The sequence below is a fragment of the Pinus tabuliformis genome, chromosome 5_1 (genome assembly GCF_031772625.1).
Source record: "Pinus tabuliformis cultivar Carrire ecotype Pingquan chromosome 5_1, CPIR1, whole genome shotgun sequence".
Classification (NCBI taxonomy): domain Eukaryota; kingdom Viridiplantae; phylum Streptophyta; class Pinopsida; order Pinales; family Pinaceae; genus Pinus; species Pinus tabuliformis.
The window spans coordinates 896,037,304-896,056,461 of record NC_142305.1 but is presented as its reverse complement, the minus strand read 5'-3'; the positions used below and the strand labels follow the sequence as shown (position 1 = coordinate 896,056,461).

The 19,158-nt window shown below is 41.4% G+C and overlaps 2 protein-coding genes across 2 annotated transcripts in view; one reads left to right on the top strand and one right to left on the bottom strand.

The window, feature by feature from the left end:
• LOC149167696 (uncharacterized) overlaps positions 1–10,336 on the bottom strand; it is a 123,769-nt gene extending 113,433 nt beyond the window's left edge. Inside the window, exon 1 of the mRNA XM_089433092.1 lies at positions 9,492–10,336. Coding sequence (XP_089289218.1) covers positions 9,492–9,913 — 422 coding nt within the window. The 5' untranslated portion in view covers positions 9,914–10,336. The remainder of the gene's footprint in view (positions 1–9,491) is intronic.
• A 4,214-nt stretch (positions 10,337–14,550) lies between these two features.
• LOC149167695 (uncharacterized) lies at positions 14,551–16,734 on the top strand. The gene is made up of 2 exons (XM_089430563.1): positions 14,551–15,482; positions 15,945–16,734. The coding sequence occupies exons 1-2, from the start codon at positions 14,551–14,553 to the stop codon at positions 16,732–16,734; spliced, it is 1,722 nt and encodes a 573-aa protein (XP_089286689.1).
• The last annotated feature ends 2,424 nt before the right edge of the window (positions 16,735–19,158 follow it).

Here is a 19,158-nt window from a genome sequence, read left to right as displayed (position 1 = left end):
AAGCTACAAATACCACCATGTATGTTCAAAACTGATGCCCTCATCAAGCATTGGACTCCAAGACTCCTGAAGAAATGTTCACTAGTAAGAAACTCGATGTCTCTCATTTTAGAATTTTTGGAAGTCCGTATATTTTCATGTGCCGAAAGAGAAAAGAAGCAAATTGGATGCATTTGGGAAGAAAGGAATCTTTGTGGGCCATAATGAAAATTCTAAGGGATATAGAATTTATGTGGCTAGTCAAAAGGAAGTTGAGATAAGTCATGATGTCACCTTCGATGAAGATATGGCCCTTAGGAAGATCAACAACCTTCCTATCCTAAGGAAGGACAAAGAAGCTGACACCGGAAATCAGGGTGCAAAAGAAGACAAAACGATGCTTGATGTTGATGAACCTATGGATCCCATTGATCGTCCTACTCATGAGCCCTCCTCTTCCAAAAGGAGACCCTCATGGCTGAGAGACACATTGCACCAAGGGGGACTTTCCATGAAAGCAAGAAGTCGAACAGGTATCAAAAATATTTGACGACAGCCATGAGCACTATCATTCAAAATGAGCCTTCATCATTCGAAGAAGTCGTGAAGCATAAAGTATGGAAGGATGCTATGAGTGAAGAATACGATTCAATTATGAAGAATGATGTCTAGGATGTGGTCCCTAGACCCCGGGACAAATCGGTTGTCACCTCTAAGTGGCTCTAGAAAATCAAGCATGGAGTTGATGGAAGTGCAGAAAAGTTCAAGGCTCACTTTGTTGCTCAAGGCTTCTCTCAAAAGGAAGGTGTAGATTACGATGAGATATTTGCACCTGTTGCCCGATACACCACCATCCGCTCAATCATAGCCCTTGCTGTCTCGCAAGGATGGAACCTACATCAGAAGGATGTCAAGACCACTTTCTTGCATGGTTCAATCAAAGAGGAAGTCTATGTGGAACAACCCGGGGGGTTTGAGGTTCATGATCGGGAATCTCATGTATGCAAGTTGAAGAAAGCTCTCTATGGATTGAATCAAGCACCTCGGACTCGGTATGAGAGGATCGATAGCTATCTGATGAAGCTGGGATTCACTAGAAGTGAAGTCAATCTGAACCTTTACTTTAAGGTTGAAAATGATAAACCTCTCATTCTAGTACTTTATGTGGACGACCTCTTTCTGATAGGTGCAGACCCTCTCATTCACAAATGTAAGAGGGAGTTGGCTTCTGAATTTGAGATGAAGGACCTAGGACCGATGCACTTAGGGTTGGAGGTCTGGTAAAAGCCAGGTGAAATTTTCCTCTCTCAAGGAAAATACGTTGTGAAGATATTGGAAAGATTTGCGATGGTGCACTGCAAGCCTAAGACTACTCCGATGGAACTTAACATTAAGAAGTTATGTGGCAGTGTTGCTGGACCTGAATTGGGAAATGCTTATGAATATCGTCGACTCATATGATGTTCTTGGTGAACTCCCGTCCAGACATATGTTTTGTAGTTAACACATTGAGACAATATATGGTTGAGCCTCATCATATACGTTGGATTGGTGCCAAGAATTTTCTGAGATACCTTCGGGGCACAATCACTCATGGACTAAGATATCTTCGGGGCACAATCACTCATGGACTGAGATACATTGTCGGAGATGTGAGGCAGCATGGTTATTCTGATGCTGATTGGGTTGGCAATGTGGTGGATCGCAAGAGCACTTCTGGATGTTGTTCTTCTTTAGGTTCTGCTTCGATATCCTATATGAGATGGACATTGAGCTTTGGGAGCTCTGGGGAGCTTGGGGTACTTCTTAGAGCGATGAGCAACCATTGGGTGAGTGGTTCAGCCTTCCCCTAGTGGTTTGCTATGTACAAGGTGAGTGGTTCAGCCTTCCCCTGCGATACCCCTTGGCGACATGTAGGCAGGATGAGTGGTTCATCCTTCTCCTGTTGAAACATCCTACCCATGCAGTCTGGGACTCATGGGAAGTACCTCTCATCTGGCCAATGAGTAGGGAAATGAAGATAGGGACCATAGCACTATCGATGGACGCATCATGTACTACCGTACTCCCTATGCTAGGATGACCGATATTGATCTGGAATCAATTGGAACTGACTTTCGGTCAGTAAGAGTGGTATGAAACACTCTATTTTGATTGGAACTGACTTCGGGTCAGTGAGAATGGTATGATACACCCTCCTTTGATTGGGACTGACTTCAGGTCAGTAGAGAATGGTATGATACATTCTCGATCACTTCTTCTTCTTCATACTTTAGCAGAGCAGTGCAGTGCAAAGGAGTGCATTAATGGCAGAGATAGTACAGATTGGCAGATGGATTAGCAGATGGAGTTCTCCCTAGTTGAGAGAGAGTGTTAAAATTGGCAACTAGGGCCAAACTCCACATGGGTCATTTTATTGATGACAGCTGCTATTTTTCTTGGATTCCTCTCTCCGAGAGGTATAGGATTGATCTAAAGATCATCCAATTCTGACATGTACAAATGAAGTTATGAATTTATTTTGATTATAGTCAAATTGTCAAGGTCGGCCAGCAAACTTATGTAGGCTCAGAAGCCCAACAGTCACGTCTATTCATTGTCAACGTTGCATATAAATAGAAGGTGACTTAGCCTCGTTTGGATACACTCATCTCCACACTTCTCTCTCCCTCTCCTCATTGATTGGGTACGGATTTTTGGGCCTCTCTCTCTCCACACATCTTAAATTTCAAGAGAGCGAAATTTCAGGAGAACAAAATTTCAGGAGTCCGAAATTTCAGGAGAGCGAAATTTCAGGAGGCCGAAATTTCAGGAGACCGAATTTCTGGACAGTTTGACCAAGTGTTGACCAGCGTTGACTATAGCTAGGGCTAACCGCAAGTGGGTTGTTTGACCAAACTTTGACTGGGCTGAATTTGGCTATTTTGAGGGTTGTTTTATCTTGTCGTTTGGAAGCTGAAGTTGACTGATTTGCTGAGGGTCAAATTTGCCCTGTTGACCAACGTTAACTTTTCTAGTTAGGGCTCTTTTGCTGCTGTTATAAATTATCAGATTTGTAAATTGTACTATCTCTCTCTATTGAACTATTGAAGACTAAAAGAAGATTTGATCAAGGGTTTCCCCACATTGGGGTTTGTCCCTGGCTGGTGCCACATCTTGTGTCCTCTTGTCTTGGCTTGTCTTCTACTGTTTATGTTTATGTTCTATCTGCATTTTACTATCATGTTGATGTGATTGCTAATCTAAATATTGCTACTGGGCTAATAAAGAAATTGAAGTAAAATTGCTACAAATAGAACATACCATTGTTGCCTAAAACTAATAGAGACATTCCAAAACTGCAGGCCAACATAATGGTAAGGATGATGAGGAGAATTTTTCTCTTGTTGTAAAGGGAAAAAGTAAAGGGAAGTGGGGGATCTACTTCCATGAAGGACATGAGCAAAGTGAAGTGCTTTGCATGTCACAACACTAGTCATTATGTGAGCTAGTGTCCATACAAGAAGGAGGAAGAGGATTAGGTGGCTACATTAGCATCAACTAAGATTGATGACTTTACAGGGAAATTTGAGAAGGAATTTTCTCTTGTTACCTATACTTCGAATAGTAGTAATGTTGTGTATGAGGACAGTGGGTTATGGCTAGTGGACAAATTACAATAGAGAGTCTAGTCACATGACAGAGATGAGGTCAGTGTTCCGCAGTATTTCAGAGACAGGCTTAGACTGCAGTGTGTTTAGTGGGACTAGTATGATGTATGCAGTGAAGGGAGTTGTATGTGTCAAATTCTAGCTAGAGTCAGTGTTGGAGAATGTAGATGTCAGTTATTAATTCAATTCTCATTAACCTTAATAATTGCTTGTGAACTTTAGTTATCTTCTTATGTTTCTTTATTAGATCTTTTCATCAAACAATTATCACGAGCAAAAACAATAAAAACAATGGACACAAGAATTAGGCACCAAGCCAAGGCAAAACCCTTCCAAGAGGAAAACCTAAAAAGAATCTCTTCTCTTCTTATAGAATCTGCGTCTAATGAGAAAACCAAGACCCAAAACCCTAGACCAAGTCCTCCTCCAAGCACCAAGTCAGCCCTCCAACAAACTTGTCCAAGTAGGTCAAAGATCAACCAAGTCAACAAGGGTCAATCCTCCTTCAACCTGCTTCCAAACTTAGCTTCAACCCCAACTTCGAATCTGCAATCTCATTTTGCAACTTTCAGCCTTGTAATAGGTGTAGAAACCCTACCACACGTGTGGGTAGATAAGAACAAATATGGATCTCCTACCTTCGCTTTTGGCTTGCTCCTTTTCTTCTAGACTTTTGGCTTCAAGTCTTGACCTTCTTTCAAAACTTCAGACCTACAACTAGATCTCCAATTTCGACTTTGAAGCTGCAATAGAAACCCTAAATCCTTCGCATGTGTGAGAGAAAGATAGTCACAAAGATCAAAATTCAATTTCTCCTTGAGATGCTCTCTTCTTCTAGCCTTCACTCTTGCTTCCTTCTTGCTCTCAGCGTCAAATCGAACTTCTTTCTTGTGTGACCAAAATTGATGACAAATGAGGTCGACGCTGCTTGTATATATAGGCTTTCCATGAGGTTGAATACTCCTCTCTAGGCCGACTTCTTGCTGGTAGGGCCAACTTGTGCTTGGAGGCTCATAAGGACTTTCTAGACTCAAAATACTATCTTTTACATGTTACATCTTGCCCAATAGGATCTTATACAATTGACAAGAACTCACTTGACTCGAGAAAAATATTCTTTTGACATGACAAACCCTAGGACCATGAAATGCATGCTTGACCTAGATGACCAATAAAATGAAGCATGAAACCCATGCTTAAAATAATATTTTTCTTTCTTCTTTTTCTTGTAACATAACATATACATATTGACATAAGTACAATGGCAATTATGAAGACCAAAGCTAGTTACATTTTCCAATAGTTAGGAGGATTTCCAAAGGTGACAAGGATGTTGTTTGTTCCAAGGTCGATGGTACACGTGCTACCAGTATCAGCCTTGGAGGATGTTGGATATAGAATTTTGTTCTTGGATGGATACACTTCTATATTCACAAGGAGCGACCTTGGATGCAATAGTAGTGCTTGGCATCAAACAGGGGCAGTGATATAGGTTGTTGGGACAACCTATGGGTGTATCCAATGGGATCTTTGATACAGGATCAGCGTCAATGACTAAGAGGGGGAAACTGACTAGGAAGAGTGATTCTTCAGGTATTGCCAAGAGACTCAATTGGTATGATATGGCATTGATGGATGCTCAGGAATAGGATCCTTAGAGCATGGTTGGATATGACAAGTTCTCAGCTCATATTTTAGGTCAGGCTTCAGAGTTAGAAGGAGCAGCTACAGATACTAAGATGGGCTTGGAGACAGATCCAAGTGGAGGAAGTTCTTCCAGAAGTACCTCCCTCACTAAGAGGGAGTGTTAAAGGTCTTATAGCCATGTGTCTTGACTAGAAGGACCTTGTTTTTCCTCTTTAGGAGCTTACATGCGACATGCAGAGTGCGCAAGTGAGTTGTATGCAACTATGCATGCGAATGTGTTGCATGTGACATGCATGATATGTGCATGTAAAGCAAGTTAAATTTATGACTTGTACATGATTTAAAGTAAAGAAAGCTAAAGATAAGATAGTTGACTAAAGTAAAGTCACTTATCTTCAGTGAACTTGACGAGCTAATTTTAGATGTCTATAATAGCTTTTAGGAAAGTTATAGATTGAGCATAAAGTGAGGAGCTAAGACACAACAACAACACAAGTTTGAGAGTGGCATCTTAGTGAGTGTGTATTGGGTTCGAGAGAGTGCAATGAGGTTGGTGACCGGTTTTTCTCAGTTGGGCCGTTATCCCAGGACGGGAGCCCAAGTAAGTTTTGTGATTAATAGCCCCAAGGGTTAGCTCAACTGGTTGAGTTCATGTTGCTAAGTACCTCGCCAATTGGGAGATCACAGGATCAATTCTCCTCAACCCCCTTGGGGTTAGGCATTGCTAGTTGGGCCAGCGGGATTTGATTCCCTTCCGGGTTGATCTACCTGAATTTCCCTGTGGATGTAGCCGCCACCTAGTGTCTTTGAACCACCAATAAAAAAAAAAACTAATTGATTTATTAATGAAGAATTGTTGATTGGGTAGAAATTTGTTTTTGTGTATGTGATTCAGATTGAGTAATTTTGCTTCCACTAAATATTTTTTGTTAGGAACTTAGCCGTGTATTTGTTCAGTTAATAATTGCTAGGAACTGAATACCAAGTGCTAGGTTCAAGAAATTCCAACATAGTGCATAACCATATATAAGGAGTTGAACTTCAATCTAATAGTCACTAAAGTAATTTTATAATACTATAATGTGTTGCCATAAGTATTTTCCTTTGTGCTAAGTTATATGACTCAATCCTAGTTGGCATTATGTCATTCAATGAGCTAGCTCATTTTATGATAAAGCATTTGTAAGGTTTTTTTAAGACAAACGTGTTTACATATCCACCCCCTTCCCCCACAAGTTTTATCACATACTTCCACAGAGGTGTTAATTAAGTTTTTGTTTTACCTTCATAATGTCATTGCCACATTCATCTTCGCCCCCTTCCAACTCTTCTACATGTTCATCTAAAGGGTCACCGTGAGTATGGTGATCATCCTCTTCTTTTCTCTCATGCATATTCCCTGCCAATACCATGAGAACCAAAATTGGAAGCATAAACCACAAGAAGAACAATTCTTCAAGTCTTAGATGAACAACTTGCAATAGAATGAGGGAGAAGAAGGAATGGAAAAGAGTAGGAGAACCAAAACAATCTACAACAATCAACACAAGGATATAGCAGAAAAAATACAAAGAAGGGGCTTTGGGCTTACCTCTTTAGCTCTCTAACTATTTGCAGCAATAGAATGTTACTATGCAACCTACATTTTCTCCTCCAAGCTCTCACAAATTTGTCTTCCTCAAGAACTAGCAACAAGACCAAGCTGCCAACTTCAAACTCCAGCACACAAAGAAGAATGAAATGAGGAAAATAGTGGGGTGCAGTGTTTTAATTTCCCCCTTGTGTATACCCTAAACCTAAACCTACATTAGCAGCAATGCGTGCATGGGGTCGGGAAGTAGTATAGCAGCTTGGGGAGAACGTGACCAAGAGCACAAGGAGAACTTCAGCACGAGTGGAAGGAGCAAGCTATTGTGGATAGCAACAAGGAGCACATTCAAGCACATTCTCAACAATGCTCCCCTATGGGAGCATTATCTTACGCAAGTGTTGTCAAGTGCATGCTCTGAAGGGTGTTTCTTGTACGCTCTTGCTTAGAGTCCAGTTCTGGATTGGAAGCATGGCCTAGTGAGGCACTCCCAATTACCTTGACCTTAACAATCAAACCATAAGACAAAAGTGAAATAATATAACAAACAAATTTACTTCAATACTCTCTATAATTGTTGTGTTTTCTAATTGCATCTCTCCCACGTTAGTAAACGATACTTTAGCTTCAAAAATTTTAAACATGTCCTTTCATTAATCTAGCATCCCTTCCCTGTGACTCAGATTAGAACCATGGCATCACTTGTCCAAGTCCGTAGTCAATGTGTTTGGATTTCTAGTAATATGCGCTCCCCAATGCTCTATTAACTTTTTAGGGGCACACATTGTCCACATAAATCTTATACATGAACATAAGATAAGTTAATTTTATTAATGTCCAACAAATGACCAAAAAGTAGGTCAATGGTGTGATACTCTATGTTCGTATACTACGCTACTCTAAAGATAAAATTGGTGACCAAGGTCCTACATTAAAGAAAGGACAAGAGAATAAAGCAGCAACAAATAAAGAAAGCTCTACGAAATGGCATTAGGTCAGGATGAGGAAGTAGAGAGTGGGAAGTATGCATCACCACATCCCCCACCAAGAAGACACCAATGCATTGTCTAACGATGCTATCAAGAGAAAGTCCAAGGCCTTGACACCAATGCATTATCTAACGATGCTATCGAGAGAAAGTCCAAGGCCTTGGCTGGATGACCCTGTGAGGATCCCAAGCACCACAAGTAGAGATTCTTCTAACATTCGGGGGTAAAAGAAAAAAATATCATGATAGGAGCCTAGCCTAAGTTAGAACATCAAAAAGTGTGGGTACTCCTCTAGAGCAAGTCATCGTACGAGGTCTCACCAATTTTTATTCTTCTAGGGATTTTGGACATGTGTTGTTATGTTCTCAAGTGCGCACATTATTTGAATAATAATACGCACAGTCCACAAGCGGTTAAGTGACAACATAGTGCTCTCAACCAAAATATTAGGTCTAATGTTTGTGGAATCAACACTCGATCGAAAAAAAAAAATCAAAGCTTACAAGAATTTGTTTAAAACCAAAGAATAAGGCAGTCTAGAAGAGTATGACAAAGCAGTTGCAGTGATAATGACGGGTTTCAAACCTTGCTGGGTTTGCTCCCACATGTTCCTACGAGTCACGGACCCATGATAATATAGAGCAAGTGGGCAAGGCCAGGGGAAAGTACGCAGTAAGCCACAGCTGCTTAGACAAACAGTTCTCTAAATTTGACAGTTCACTGCCCTGTGTTCATTCAGTTAGTGTTTACCTTGTTGATGGACCAATAAAGAAAAATAAATCTCAGAATACAATCAACTATTTCTAACCATTAATCCAGAGATGGACTCTTAAGTGGTCCAAAACAAATGTTGACTAGTTTTGTTTGTTCTCGGTCTTGCTTGTCGATTTGATTCAACTTGTCCAAAAGATCGGATGCTGTTATTACTGTAAAACATAGCTCTCGTGCCTAATTTAAAGAAAAGAAAAGAGGAAACGTTAATTTTACTAACCAGGGTGATTCGAAACATGCCCACAATTACAAGTACATTAACGTATAGTTGTTTCACGAGTAAACCAGTACCAACTTGGCTTGCTCAATTTTGACATTACCGCATGAGCCCAAGTGATCTACCGTCAACTTAAATAGGAACCGGCAGAGGAGGAATTCCAATACAAGCTTACTTTCCAATGGGGTGTTGATTCAATGGTAAGGAGCAATCCAAGGTTTCTATTTAGCGAAGGTCCTCCCACTAGTGACAATGCAGTTGGTCTAGGTGAAAGTACTGAATGAATTTGGCTCAACAGCTACCCTGTTGTGGCATTTCAGCTAAACGTAGCCAGGTACAAGTCCTGGATACTTCAGTGAAACAGCTACCCCTCTTTTGTGATTCTAGCTGAGTTTGACCCATTCCGGGTGGGCGATTCCAGGTTAACTTTCAAAAGAATTTTAAATTCTGAAGTTCAGTTGATAACAATCAAAAACTGTAAACCAAATTTCCTGCTCTTGTTGATAAATAGCCCAATTCCTCGCTCAAATAAACCCAGATTTGGAACTATGAAAATTGTAACCTGAAATTCAGATTTTATTGCAGAGATATACATCAACATAAGAAAAACGAAACAGAGAAGGTGTAACAAAGATAGGAAAGTAGCCCACCTTTCACAAGCATCCTCGAGAGAGGAAAATGGTCGTTTGACATCAGGGTTGCAGACCTTCCATGCATCCAGCTGGGCCATCTCTAATTCCTTTTGGAAACCTTCCCTGATGTTACCCTTCTGCTGTTGTTGCTGCTGCTCCTGCTGCTGCTGAAGAATATGGTTATGGTGAAGAAGGGCACTCCTGGGTTGCTGCTGCATTGGATGGGAATCGTTGGTAGGTATGGTTGAATTTGAAGCAAATCTTGTGAGGGGTTGCTGGTGTGGATGCTGGTGTGGATGCTGCTGTTGAAATTGTTGTTGCATCCGTAAGAACTGTTGGTGCTGCTGCTGCTGATGTTGCAGTAACAATTGTTGGTGATATTGCTGTTGAGCCAATGCACTGGCTTCCTCCATTCTCCTTGTCCTTTCTTCATTGTTCATTTTGATGGTGGTGCTCTCGATAATGATGATAATCGGTCTTGGAAAACACAACAAATTGATGTTTTCAAGGTACAGCTTTCGTTGGCGCCGTGCAACAGAATAAGGTCAAACGGTTTTTTCAAGGTAGAGCTTTCATGAGCACTGTGCGACAGAATACGCAACATATATCCATGGCTTTTCATGACCAGGAACGCTTACGTGTGAGTAGGGAATGACATGGCTTCGGCTGATATTTGGGTAAGAGGGATGGCTGCAGCATGAATATTAATCAAAAGGTACCATTTCCCTCTTGTGTTTCGTGCGTTTATCACAGGAGTCTACTTGTCAACCACATCGACATTTCAAAAATGCGATGGGACAGTCTTGGTGATTTTAAGCTGCTCGGATAGATGTAAAGAGTTCAAAATGCTGTGTTTCCTGGTGGGTATTTTCTGGATTGATTTTATACCAATATGGATTGGATTGATTTTATAGAAGTATAGATTCATCATAATTAATTAAAAGTATCAAATTTATTCCTGTACAAATTTCATAATTAAAAGTATCAAATTTATTCGCATACAAATTTCATTAAAATATAAAATAAAACGTGTAATTTTGAATTATTCTAGTTGTATTTTTAATATTATAAATATATATAATATCAAAAAAGTTTCTTTAAAGACAACTCCATAAACATTTTAACTATAAAATTTATTTTTTATATAATATATATATAATTGAGATAATAAGAATAATAAATCAGACTGCGACGATTGTGATGAAGGTTGAGGATGGAGCGTGCCGGATTAGGGTAATTCCTAGGGTTTACTGCATAACCCTGCAGACTGTTGCCTGTACCGTAGCCGTTTAGCAGCCTCTCGCCGGTGTCGTTTAACCGTTTCCACACCCGTCGCCATCTGCTACCGACCGCTGGCTGGAATGGAGGAGAATATGGAGACAGAACAAGTGGATTACTCCGAGGACCCTTTCCCGGATCGGGTAATATTCGGTAACCCTAATTTTTCTATGTCGGTTTCTGTTCCTATTCCGATATCAGACCTTACCTCGCCAGCAGTCTCGCCTGTCGTTACATTGCCCGGCTATAGCGCTGCTCCCACTATCTCTGAGCCGCCCCTTGTTGATTCTCCTGGTCTCGAAGGTCCTCCCCTATCTCCGGGCACTCTGCATATTCTCTCCACCTATACGCCTCACTCGCTCTCGTTTGACCCTCACCCGCCCCTCTCCACTATCCTCTCTGCGCCCCCGGTGAATGCTCCCGTAGTTGGTACTAACATCCCCCTTGTGTCTGGTCTGCGGCCATCTGGCTGTTTCGAAACCCCGGCGGTGAATATTAAACCTGTCAAGAATATCTCCCCTGAGGGTGTCCCAAATCCCTTTGTTGACCATCCTTTGGCTCCCCGTACCAAAAAAAGGAAGACAAAGTGTATAAAGGCGACAGCTAAAGATATTACTATCAGATTTGGCGAGACCTCGGCCATAGGGGAAGCTGCGGTCATGGCGCGCATGGTTTTAGTTGGACATGTGCGAGGGCGAGCTTACTCGGCCAACAGGCTGACGCAATGGGTCAAGGAGATTTGGGGTGCCCTATTGAAGGAATTGCCGGAAGTTCATGTTTTGCCCCGAGGATGGTTCTCTCTACATTTCGCAAAGGAAGTTTACACGGATCTGGTACTTGCAAAGTACTGGCATATTGAGATGGCTCCGGTTCTTCTCAAGCGGTGGAGCCCCCTTTTCGACCTGGAGCGCGAACAAATTGGGGCAGGACCTCTGTGGGTAAGACTGCCAGGGTTACCACTGCAGTATTGGAGCGAGGATGTTCTCATCAGAATTGGAAATGCTCTTGGCACTTACTTAGACCATGATCGAACATTCGTGGAATCGAAGAATCGAACTCTTGCTCGTGTACTGGTCCACCTGGACACACGTGAAGGACTGGAGGAGAAGATTACTCTTCAGTGGGGGAAATACAGCAGGATCCAGATATTGGATTATGAAGGGGTCCCGTTCCGTTGCAGACGGTGTCATAAGGTGGGACACCTCTACAAAGAGTGCTCGCTTAACAAAAAACCAGAGGACTCCCCCAAGGCTACTCCAATTCCATCCAGGGGAAATTCACCGGTCATATCTCGTCCACCTCCGGGGCCTTCACCTGCCGCTCAATCTACTCCACAAAAGGCTAGGACGATGGGGCATGGAACATCTTCTCCGCCGATGACCAGAGCTCGTGCTGCTGCAGAAGCCGCACATGCCTCAGGTATCTCTCTAAACCCTTCCTCCATAGTTCTTGATAATACTTCATCTATGGTTGTATCATCGGCTCAGATTTCTATGGCACACTGTAATATGTCGACCCCCCCCCATCGTCGCTTCTGCTCCATCTTTATATCCCCCCTCTTCATCCTCCATCTCGCCGACATCCTCTGGGACCTCTATCTCCCATCCATACTTCCTCTGCTCTCGATCCCATTCCATGGATACGCCGAACCATCAGGCCGGGCTAGGATTAGCTATACCGGGACTTGGTCCTCTGACTTCCAGAGGACGAAAATCTGATCTAACTAAAGCTATTTTGCGTGCTGGGCGGAGGTTGCCTCCGGCCGTCAATCCACTCTCGATGGGGTCCTTAGAGCAAATTCTACCCCGAGAAGCGTTCCCCCATGAAATGCTTATCTTTCAACTGCAGAGGCATGGCTAGTGCCTCCAAGAAACTAGCCTTGCAGAGACTTTTTTAGGTTGAGCCGACTGATATTATTTTGCTTCAAGAAACCCTAGGACAGGCCGAGCATATCACCCTCTCTCTGCAAGCTCTGGCCCCGCGATGGAAATTTATGGCTCTTGATGCTGTTGGGAGATCCGGGGGTCTGGCAATTGGTTACAACCCTAGATCAATTAGGGTTGATGCATCCTGGGGGGGATCAGGTTTCATGGGTATCGATATTTTCTCTGCAGAGCTCAGCAAAACCCTCTGAATTGTGAATGTTTATGGTCCCTGCCACCAGAGAGAACCTTTCTGGCACCACCTCCTAAATCTCTCTTTACTGGCCCCTGATCACATTATTATGGGCGGGGATTTAAACTTTTCCTTGGGTTTCAGTGAATCCTGGGGGTCTTCGGCTCAGGTTGATGCTATTACTGGGTATATGACAAACCTTCTGGAACAGACCAATTTTATGGACGTCCCCATGCACAAGCCACTCCCCACTTGGCGAAACAGGAGAGTGGGAGCAGCGGCATTGGCCCGAAGACTTGACAGATTCTTGATGAAGGGTCCGCTCTTTCAACACCATTATTACAAGCAATGGGTCGGTTCGGGAGGTATTTCGGATCACTCCCCTATATATCTGGAAATCCTAGGCCCTCACCAGAAGCCGAAAGCTCCCTTCAAATTCAACCACACATGGTTGCAGGACCCGGACTTCATAAAATTGGTTACTGACTTCTGGGTTGCAAACCCCATCAACAGAGAGGCATCACTAGCAAAAGGTTTTTGTAAAAACCTATCCATGTTGAAACATCATGCTATTAATTGGGCTAAGGATAAGCATAGCAAGGAAAACGCTCAGCTCACCCTCATTGAAGCTGAACTGAGCTCTTTATTGGATGATCGGAATTTGGGTTTCATCACAGGAGAAGAAAAGGCTCGTTTGATCGAGTTGGAAAACCAAAAGGCTCATATACTTAAATTGAGGGAGGAATCACTAAGATTGAGGAGCAGAGCCATTTGGCTTAAAGCAGGTGATGAAAACTCTAGATTTTTTCAAAACTATGCAAAAGGAAGAAAAGTTACTAATACTATCTGGAATCTCCCTCTTCCGGAGGGAGGTTTAGCTGACTCCTTCAACAAGCTCTCTCAGCTAGGAACTACACACTTCAGGAACATTTACAGGAGCCCTCCAGGCATAAATCTGGCTGAGATCATAAATGTGGCAAACCATTTTCCCAGATTTGTCAATGAGGAAGACGCAGATGAACTCCATGCACCAGTCACCTCAGAGGAATTGGAAAGCACATTAAAATGGTTCAAAAAAGATAAGAGCCCTGGCCCGGATGGTTGGACCATCGAGTTCTATCTAGCCTTCTATGAACTACTGGGGCCTGATCTGTTGAGGGTGGTGGAGGAGAGTAGATCATCTGGATGCCTATATCATGCTATCAACTCTACTTTTATTGCCCTCATCCCAAAGTCTGATACCCCATCCTCTTTCGATGACTATCGTCCCATATCTCTATGAAATTGCCTATACAAGATCATATCCAAGATTATTGCTAATCGCCTCAGACCCATCCTATCCAGAAACATTGCTCCCCAGCAATTTGCTTTTCTTGAAGATAGACAGATCCATGAAGCCATAGGATCTGCCCAAGAAGCCCTGCACTCAATCTGGTCCAAACATCTCAAAAGCATCATCCTCAAGATCGACCTGTCAAAAGCATTTGATCGAGTCAGCTAGCTTTATATCAAAATGATTCTCATTCATCTGGGTCTACCTCATAATTTCATCAACTGGATCATGGCATGCATCACCACCCCTACTTTCAGTGTCCTCATCAATGGATCGGCATCCCATTTCTTTCACTCAGAAAGGGGTCTCAGACAAGGCTGCCCCCTATCCCCTCTCTTATTTCTTATTGTCATGGAAGGGCTTAGTCGATTAATTGCGTCTACTAAGCGGGATGGATCCCTCAGTGGCCTCAAGATCTCTGATGTGTGTTACCTCACACATCTATTATTTGTGGACGATGTACTTATCCTACTGGATGGCATCATCAGATACTCCCTGGCTTTCTCTCAGATCCTTCACCTTTTCTCGACTGCCACTGGCATGCTAGTAAACCAGCAAAAATCCACAATCACTTTTGCCCGCACACCTGTTCATGAATCTCAGTATGCTCAACAGGTATTCCCTTTCAGTATACACCCATTGGACAGAGGACTAAAATCTCTGGGTTATTGGTTAAAACCCACATGTCAGAGGATAGCAGATTGGGTCTGGCTCGTTACAAAATTGGAGAAAAGGCTCAGTTGTTGGAGCCACAGATATCTGTCTAGGGCAGGTAGATTAGTGATTATCAAATCGGTCCTGGAAGCCACCCCAGTCTTCTGGATGGCTCTCGCATGGATTCCCAGACATATTCTATCTCGCCTACAGAAACTGTGCAACAGATATCTTTGGGCCAGGAATCAGGACAAACACATTTTTGCCTGGATCAGCTGGCAAAAGATTGCATTGCCAAAGAGATGGGGGGGATGGGGCCTGAAAGATCTCCCTCTATTTGCACAAGCCCTTGCTGCCAAAATGGGCTGGTCCTTGCTGACTAGTCAGAACCTATGGTCCCGCTTATCATATCATAAATATATCTGGCCCCAAGACATGATGGATTGGGTCAGGCTTCCTAGCTGGCAGAAGACAGGTATCTCATCTGTTTGGAAGGCGTTGCTTCATTCACTGCCCCTAATTAGAGACAACTTGGTGTGGAGGATCAACGACGGATCCCTGGCTCGGATAGGATTGGATCCATGGATTGGTAGTGGAGGTAGACATATTCTCTCTCAAGATCTCATCAGGTATCTTCACTCCCGGGAGATCAAGGTATTCTCACAAATTGCTGACCAATAGAACTCAGGGATGTTTACTCAGGCATGGAAGTCGGCTCATCAAATAGATCTTCCACATAGATGGCACCAGGAGTGGCAGGAGTTCAGATCAGCTTTATCTGAATCCCATCTCAGAATCAAAGAGGGCCCGGATGAACTGATATGGAGCCAGGCCGAAAATGGAAAATACTCCCCAAAAGTCGGATACATCACTCTAAATATACATAAAAAACCTGACATCATTCCATTTTGGTGGAGAAGCTTATGGAAACTCACGGCCCCGCCAAGAACCAAGCTATTTTTCTGGTGTATTCTGAGAAACAAGGTACCTACAGGGGAACAGCTCACTCACAGAGCTTTTCAAGGGCCCACCTGGTGCATACTGTGTAAATGTGCATCGGAATCCACAGAGCATCTCTTTCTATGATGCAGTGTTATACTAGCCCTGTGGAACTCATTATCCATTTCGATTCCATACAACGGGCATTGGGAGGGAGATGACCTGAACATCGCTTGGGATGAATGGACTCATAGACACAATGGAACAAAGCTCATAAACCTTCCGGTACTCGTTAATTGGCACATCTGGAAAGCTCGCAATCGCCATATCTTTGACAACAGACCTGCACATTGGCCACAGATTGAGGCAGGGATAATATCTGCATTCAGGGAGCTGCCAGATCCCCCGCCTCCTAAAGAGCGTCGACCACATCCACCTCCGTGTATTGACACAAACACACCATGGGCATTTTTTGACGGGGCTGCAAACCAACATGGATGCGGTGGAGGGTTCATTTTATATATCAATGCACAACATTTCTATAAAGTCAAAATGGGCTTAGGAGCCGGAACAAATAACTATGTTGAACTCATAACATTGCGTCACTTACTGCATTTCACTCTGGGTCACCATTGCACCAACATAAACATTTTCGGGGACTCAAAGATTATTATCAATTGGTTCAATGGCATTTCTGATTGTCACATTCACACACTCAGCAACATTCTAAATGAAGTAAATATATTCAAAGCAGCTTTTAACAATATCTCTTGCTCTCATATCTACAGGGAGCATAACAGCCATGCTGAGAAATTATCCAAGGAGGCCGCGCTAATGCCCAGAGGCGTTTGGGAGATTACCGAGCAGCAAGGGACAAATGCATACCAGTATTACCACCGGCCATATATAGACCAAATATATCAGAGAGTTCCTGGTCACTGAACAGGACACATTTTTGTTTTTTGTTAACTTATCTGAACAATACAAATGATATTTTTGAAATGTACAGAACCAAGTATGAGGGCCCTGCGCGGCTAAATGTATAGTCAAAACAAGTATAACACAGTTGACAGTATATACAGCTAAATATAGCGGATTGCCCTGCGAGGTATATCTGGCTATAGATACTCTTAGTTTCTCTTATGATCATAGTTCACAGTGGCAAACAGCATATGTGATAAGCATCTACAATATGTAATTTTTCCAATATAATGAAAAATTATGGATTTTTCCAGGGGAATATATATATATATATATATATAATTGACATTAAAATATTTTACATAACATGTATATAGAGATATGTTATCGTAAATTAAAATAATATATTTTTAAGTATATATCACATATTAGAATATTTTATTAATAATTTACATTGAATATTTTATTTTAACAATTTTTTTCTTATATATAATTATATATGAAGTTGATCTCACATAAATTAGTGAACATAGATCTTTAAATAGAATATTTATATAACTTGTTGAAATATTTTTTTTAAAAATAGTGTATTTAAATATTTTTGAAAAGTATAAGGTTTAAACATATCACTTAAACATATTTTTTACTTTTAATTATTTTAGAACATATTCATTTTTTATGATTATAGCCAACATTATTTTTCTATTTAGAGCATAATTTATTTTTACTTTATAGGGGCATGTGTTAATTTGACTGGAGTTACACATCCCCTTCATATTGAGTTGTAGAATGAGCCTCTCCACTCAAACACGCAAAAAAATGTTTTTAAAGTGTATTTTGTTTATAATATTAATGGCACTCATAAAGTATTTTAATTTTATGTTTTTTAACACAATTAATTGAAAAATAATTTTATGTTTTTTAACACAACTAATTGAAAAATACTAGGAAATAAGCAACTTTTTATGCTAAAAGAAAAAAAGATATGACTTTTATAATGGAGTTGTCTATAGTGCGACTTTTTGGAGTTTCCGATGTTGGAATCCAGTGGAAAAATTTAAGGTGAAATCTTGATTTGTGTTATTTAAACTAGGTTTTTGACTGTATATATGGATTCAGCACCATGAAAACCCATAAGGCACTTCTATTGTGCAGGGTTTACCCATCAATCTTGTGATTTCAATGAATTCCTGTCGGATTTTAGAAAAATTAGGCCGGAAAAATCCACCTGAAAAGGTTCCAAAAAGTCGCACTAATGACAACTCCTTTTATAATTCTATGAGGTTTTAAAAACATCTTAATATAAATATATTGGGTTGTTATTAGTCTTTGCCTCGTCATAAACTATAGCATTCGCTTCGTAGTCACATTGTGTTGACTTCGCTGTGTTTTTGCAATTTTAACCAAAGTTTCGAGAAAATGCTTAATATTCCTATTTTTGCATAAATTGAAAAATAATTCTTGAATTTTCAGTAAATGTTATTTCTAATTTTCAATTGATGGGACATAATTCCCGAGGTGGAAAGCCTTTTATTTTCATTTTATACCAATGTCTCACAATTCATTTTAAAATTAAAATTAAAATAATTTTGTGAGTGGTCATTGTGTTGGTGAGTGTTCTGACACTGTCATTGTTATGTTAATGCTTTGCTCAATGATGCGAGAATTGATGCGGTTGCAGGACACTATTATGTTAATGTTCTGCTCAATGATGCAAGAATTGATGTGGCTACAGGACACTATTATGTTATTGTTCTGCTCAAAGATCCGAGAATTGATGTGATTGCAGGTTGTTTGCATAGGCTCCCGGGTGGGGGTTGAACAAATGTCGAATTAATATTATTATCTTTCCTTTTGCGAGGGATACAGCATATATGCAGGAGAGATGGGGTCATTTGCATAGCGAGTGTTGTGATATTGATGAACGATGTGGTTGTTGGTATGGTTTCGTTGTGCGGAACGTTTTATGTGCGGAGGACGGAGTATGTGCAAGAGAATCAGGGTTTTTTACATAAACGGGAGTGCTAAATAAATTGTGTAATGAATGTGTGGAAGACTTTGTATTTTTTAATTATTATTTAGGAACACTTTTTGCAACTACGAAAGTAGTTGTACAAAGGTGGTTGTGTGAAGCTAGTTGTTGATGTGATTGCATAACACTTTTATGTTAATTCTCTCTTCAATGATGAAAGAATTCATGTGGTTGCAGGTTGTTTGCAAGGGGGGTCGGGCGAGGGGAGGGCGGAGGGGGGTCTGAACAAATGTTGAATTAATATTATTATATTTGCTTGTGCAGAGTACAGAGTGTGTGGGAGAGCTGAGATCCTTTGCATAGTGAGTATTGGGGTCATTGTATGGAACGTTTACTATGTAGAGGACAAAGTATGTGCAGGAGAACCGGGGTCTTTTGCATAGACGGGGGTGCTAAAAAACTATGTTTTCAAT

Bases quoted from the DNA above. Each gene is read 5' to 3' on its own strand.
- LOC149167695 (XM_089430563.1), top strand. From the start codon at position 14,551: ATGGAAGGGCTTAGTCGATTAATTGCGTCTACTAAGCGGGATGGATCC. The intron at 15,483-15,944 runs GTATCTTCACTC...TCTATGATGCAG, and splicing joins CTCTCTCAAGATCTCATCAG to TGTTATACTAGCCCTGTGGA.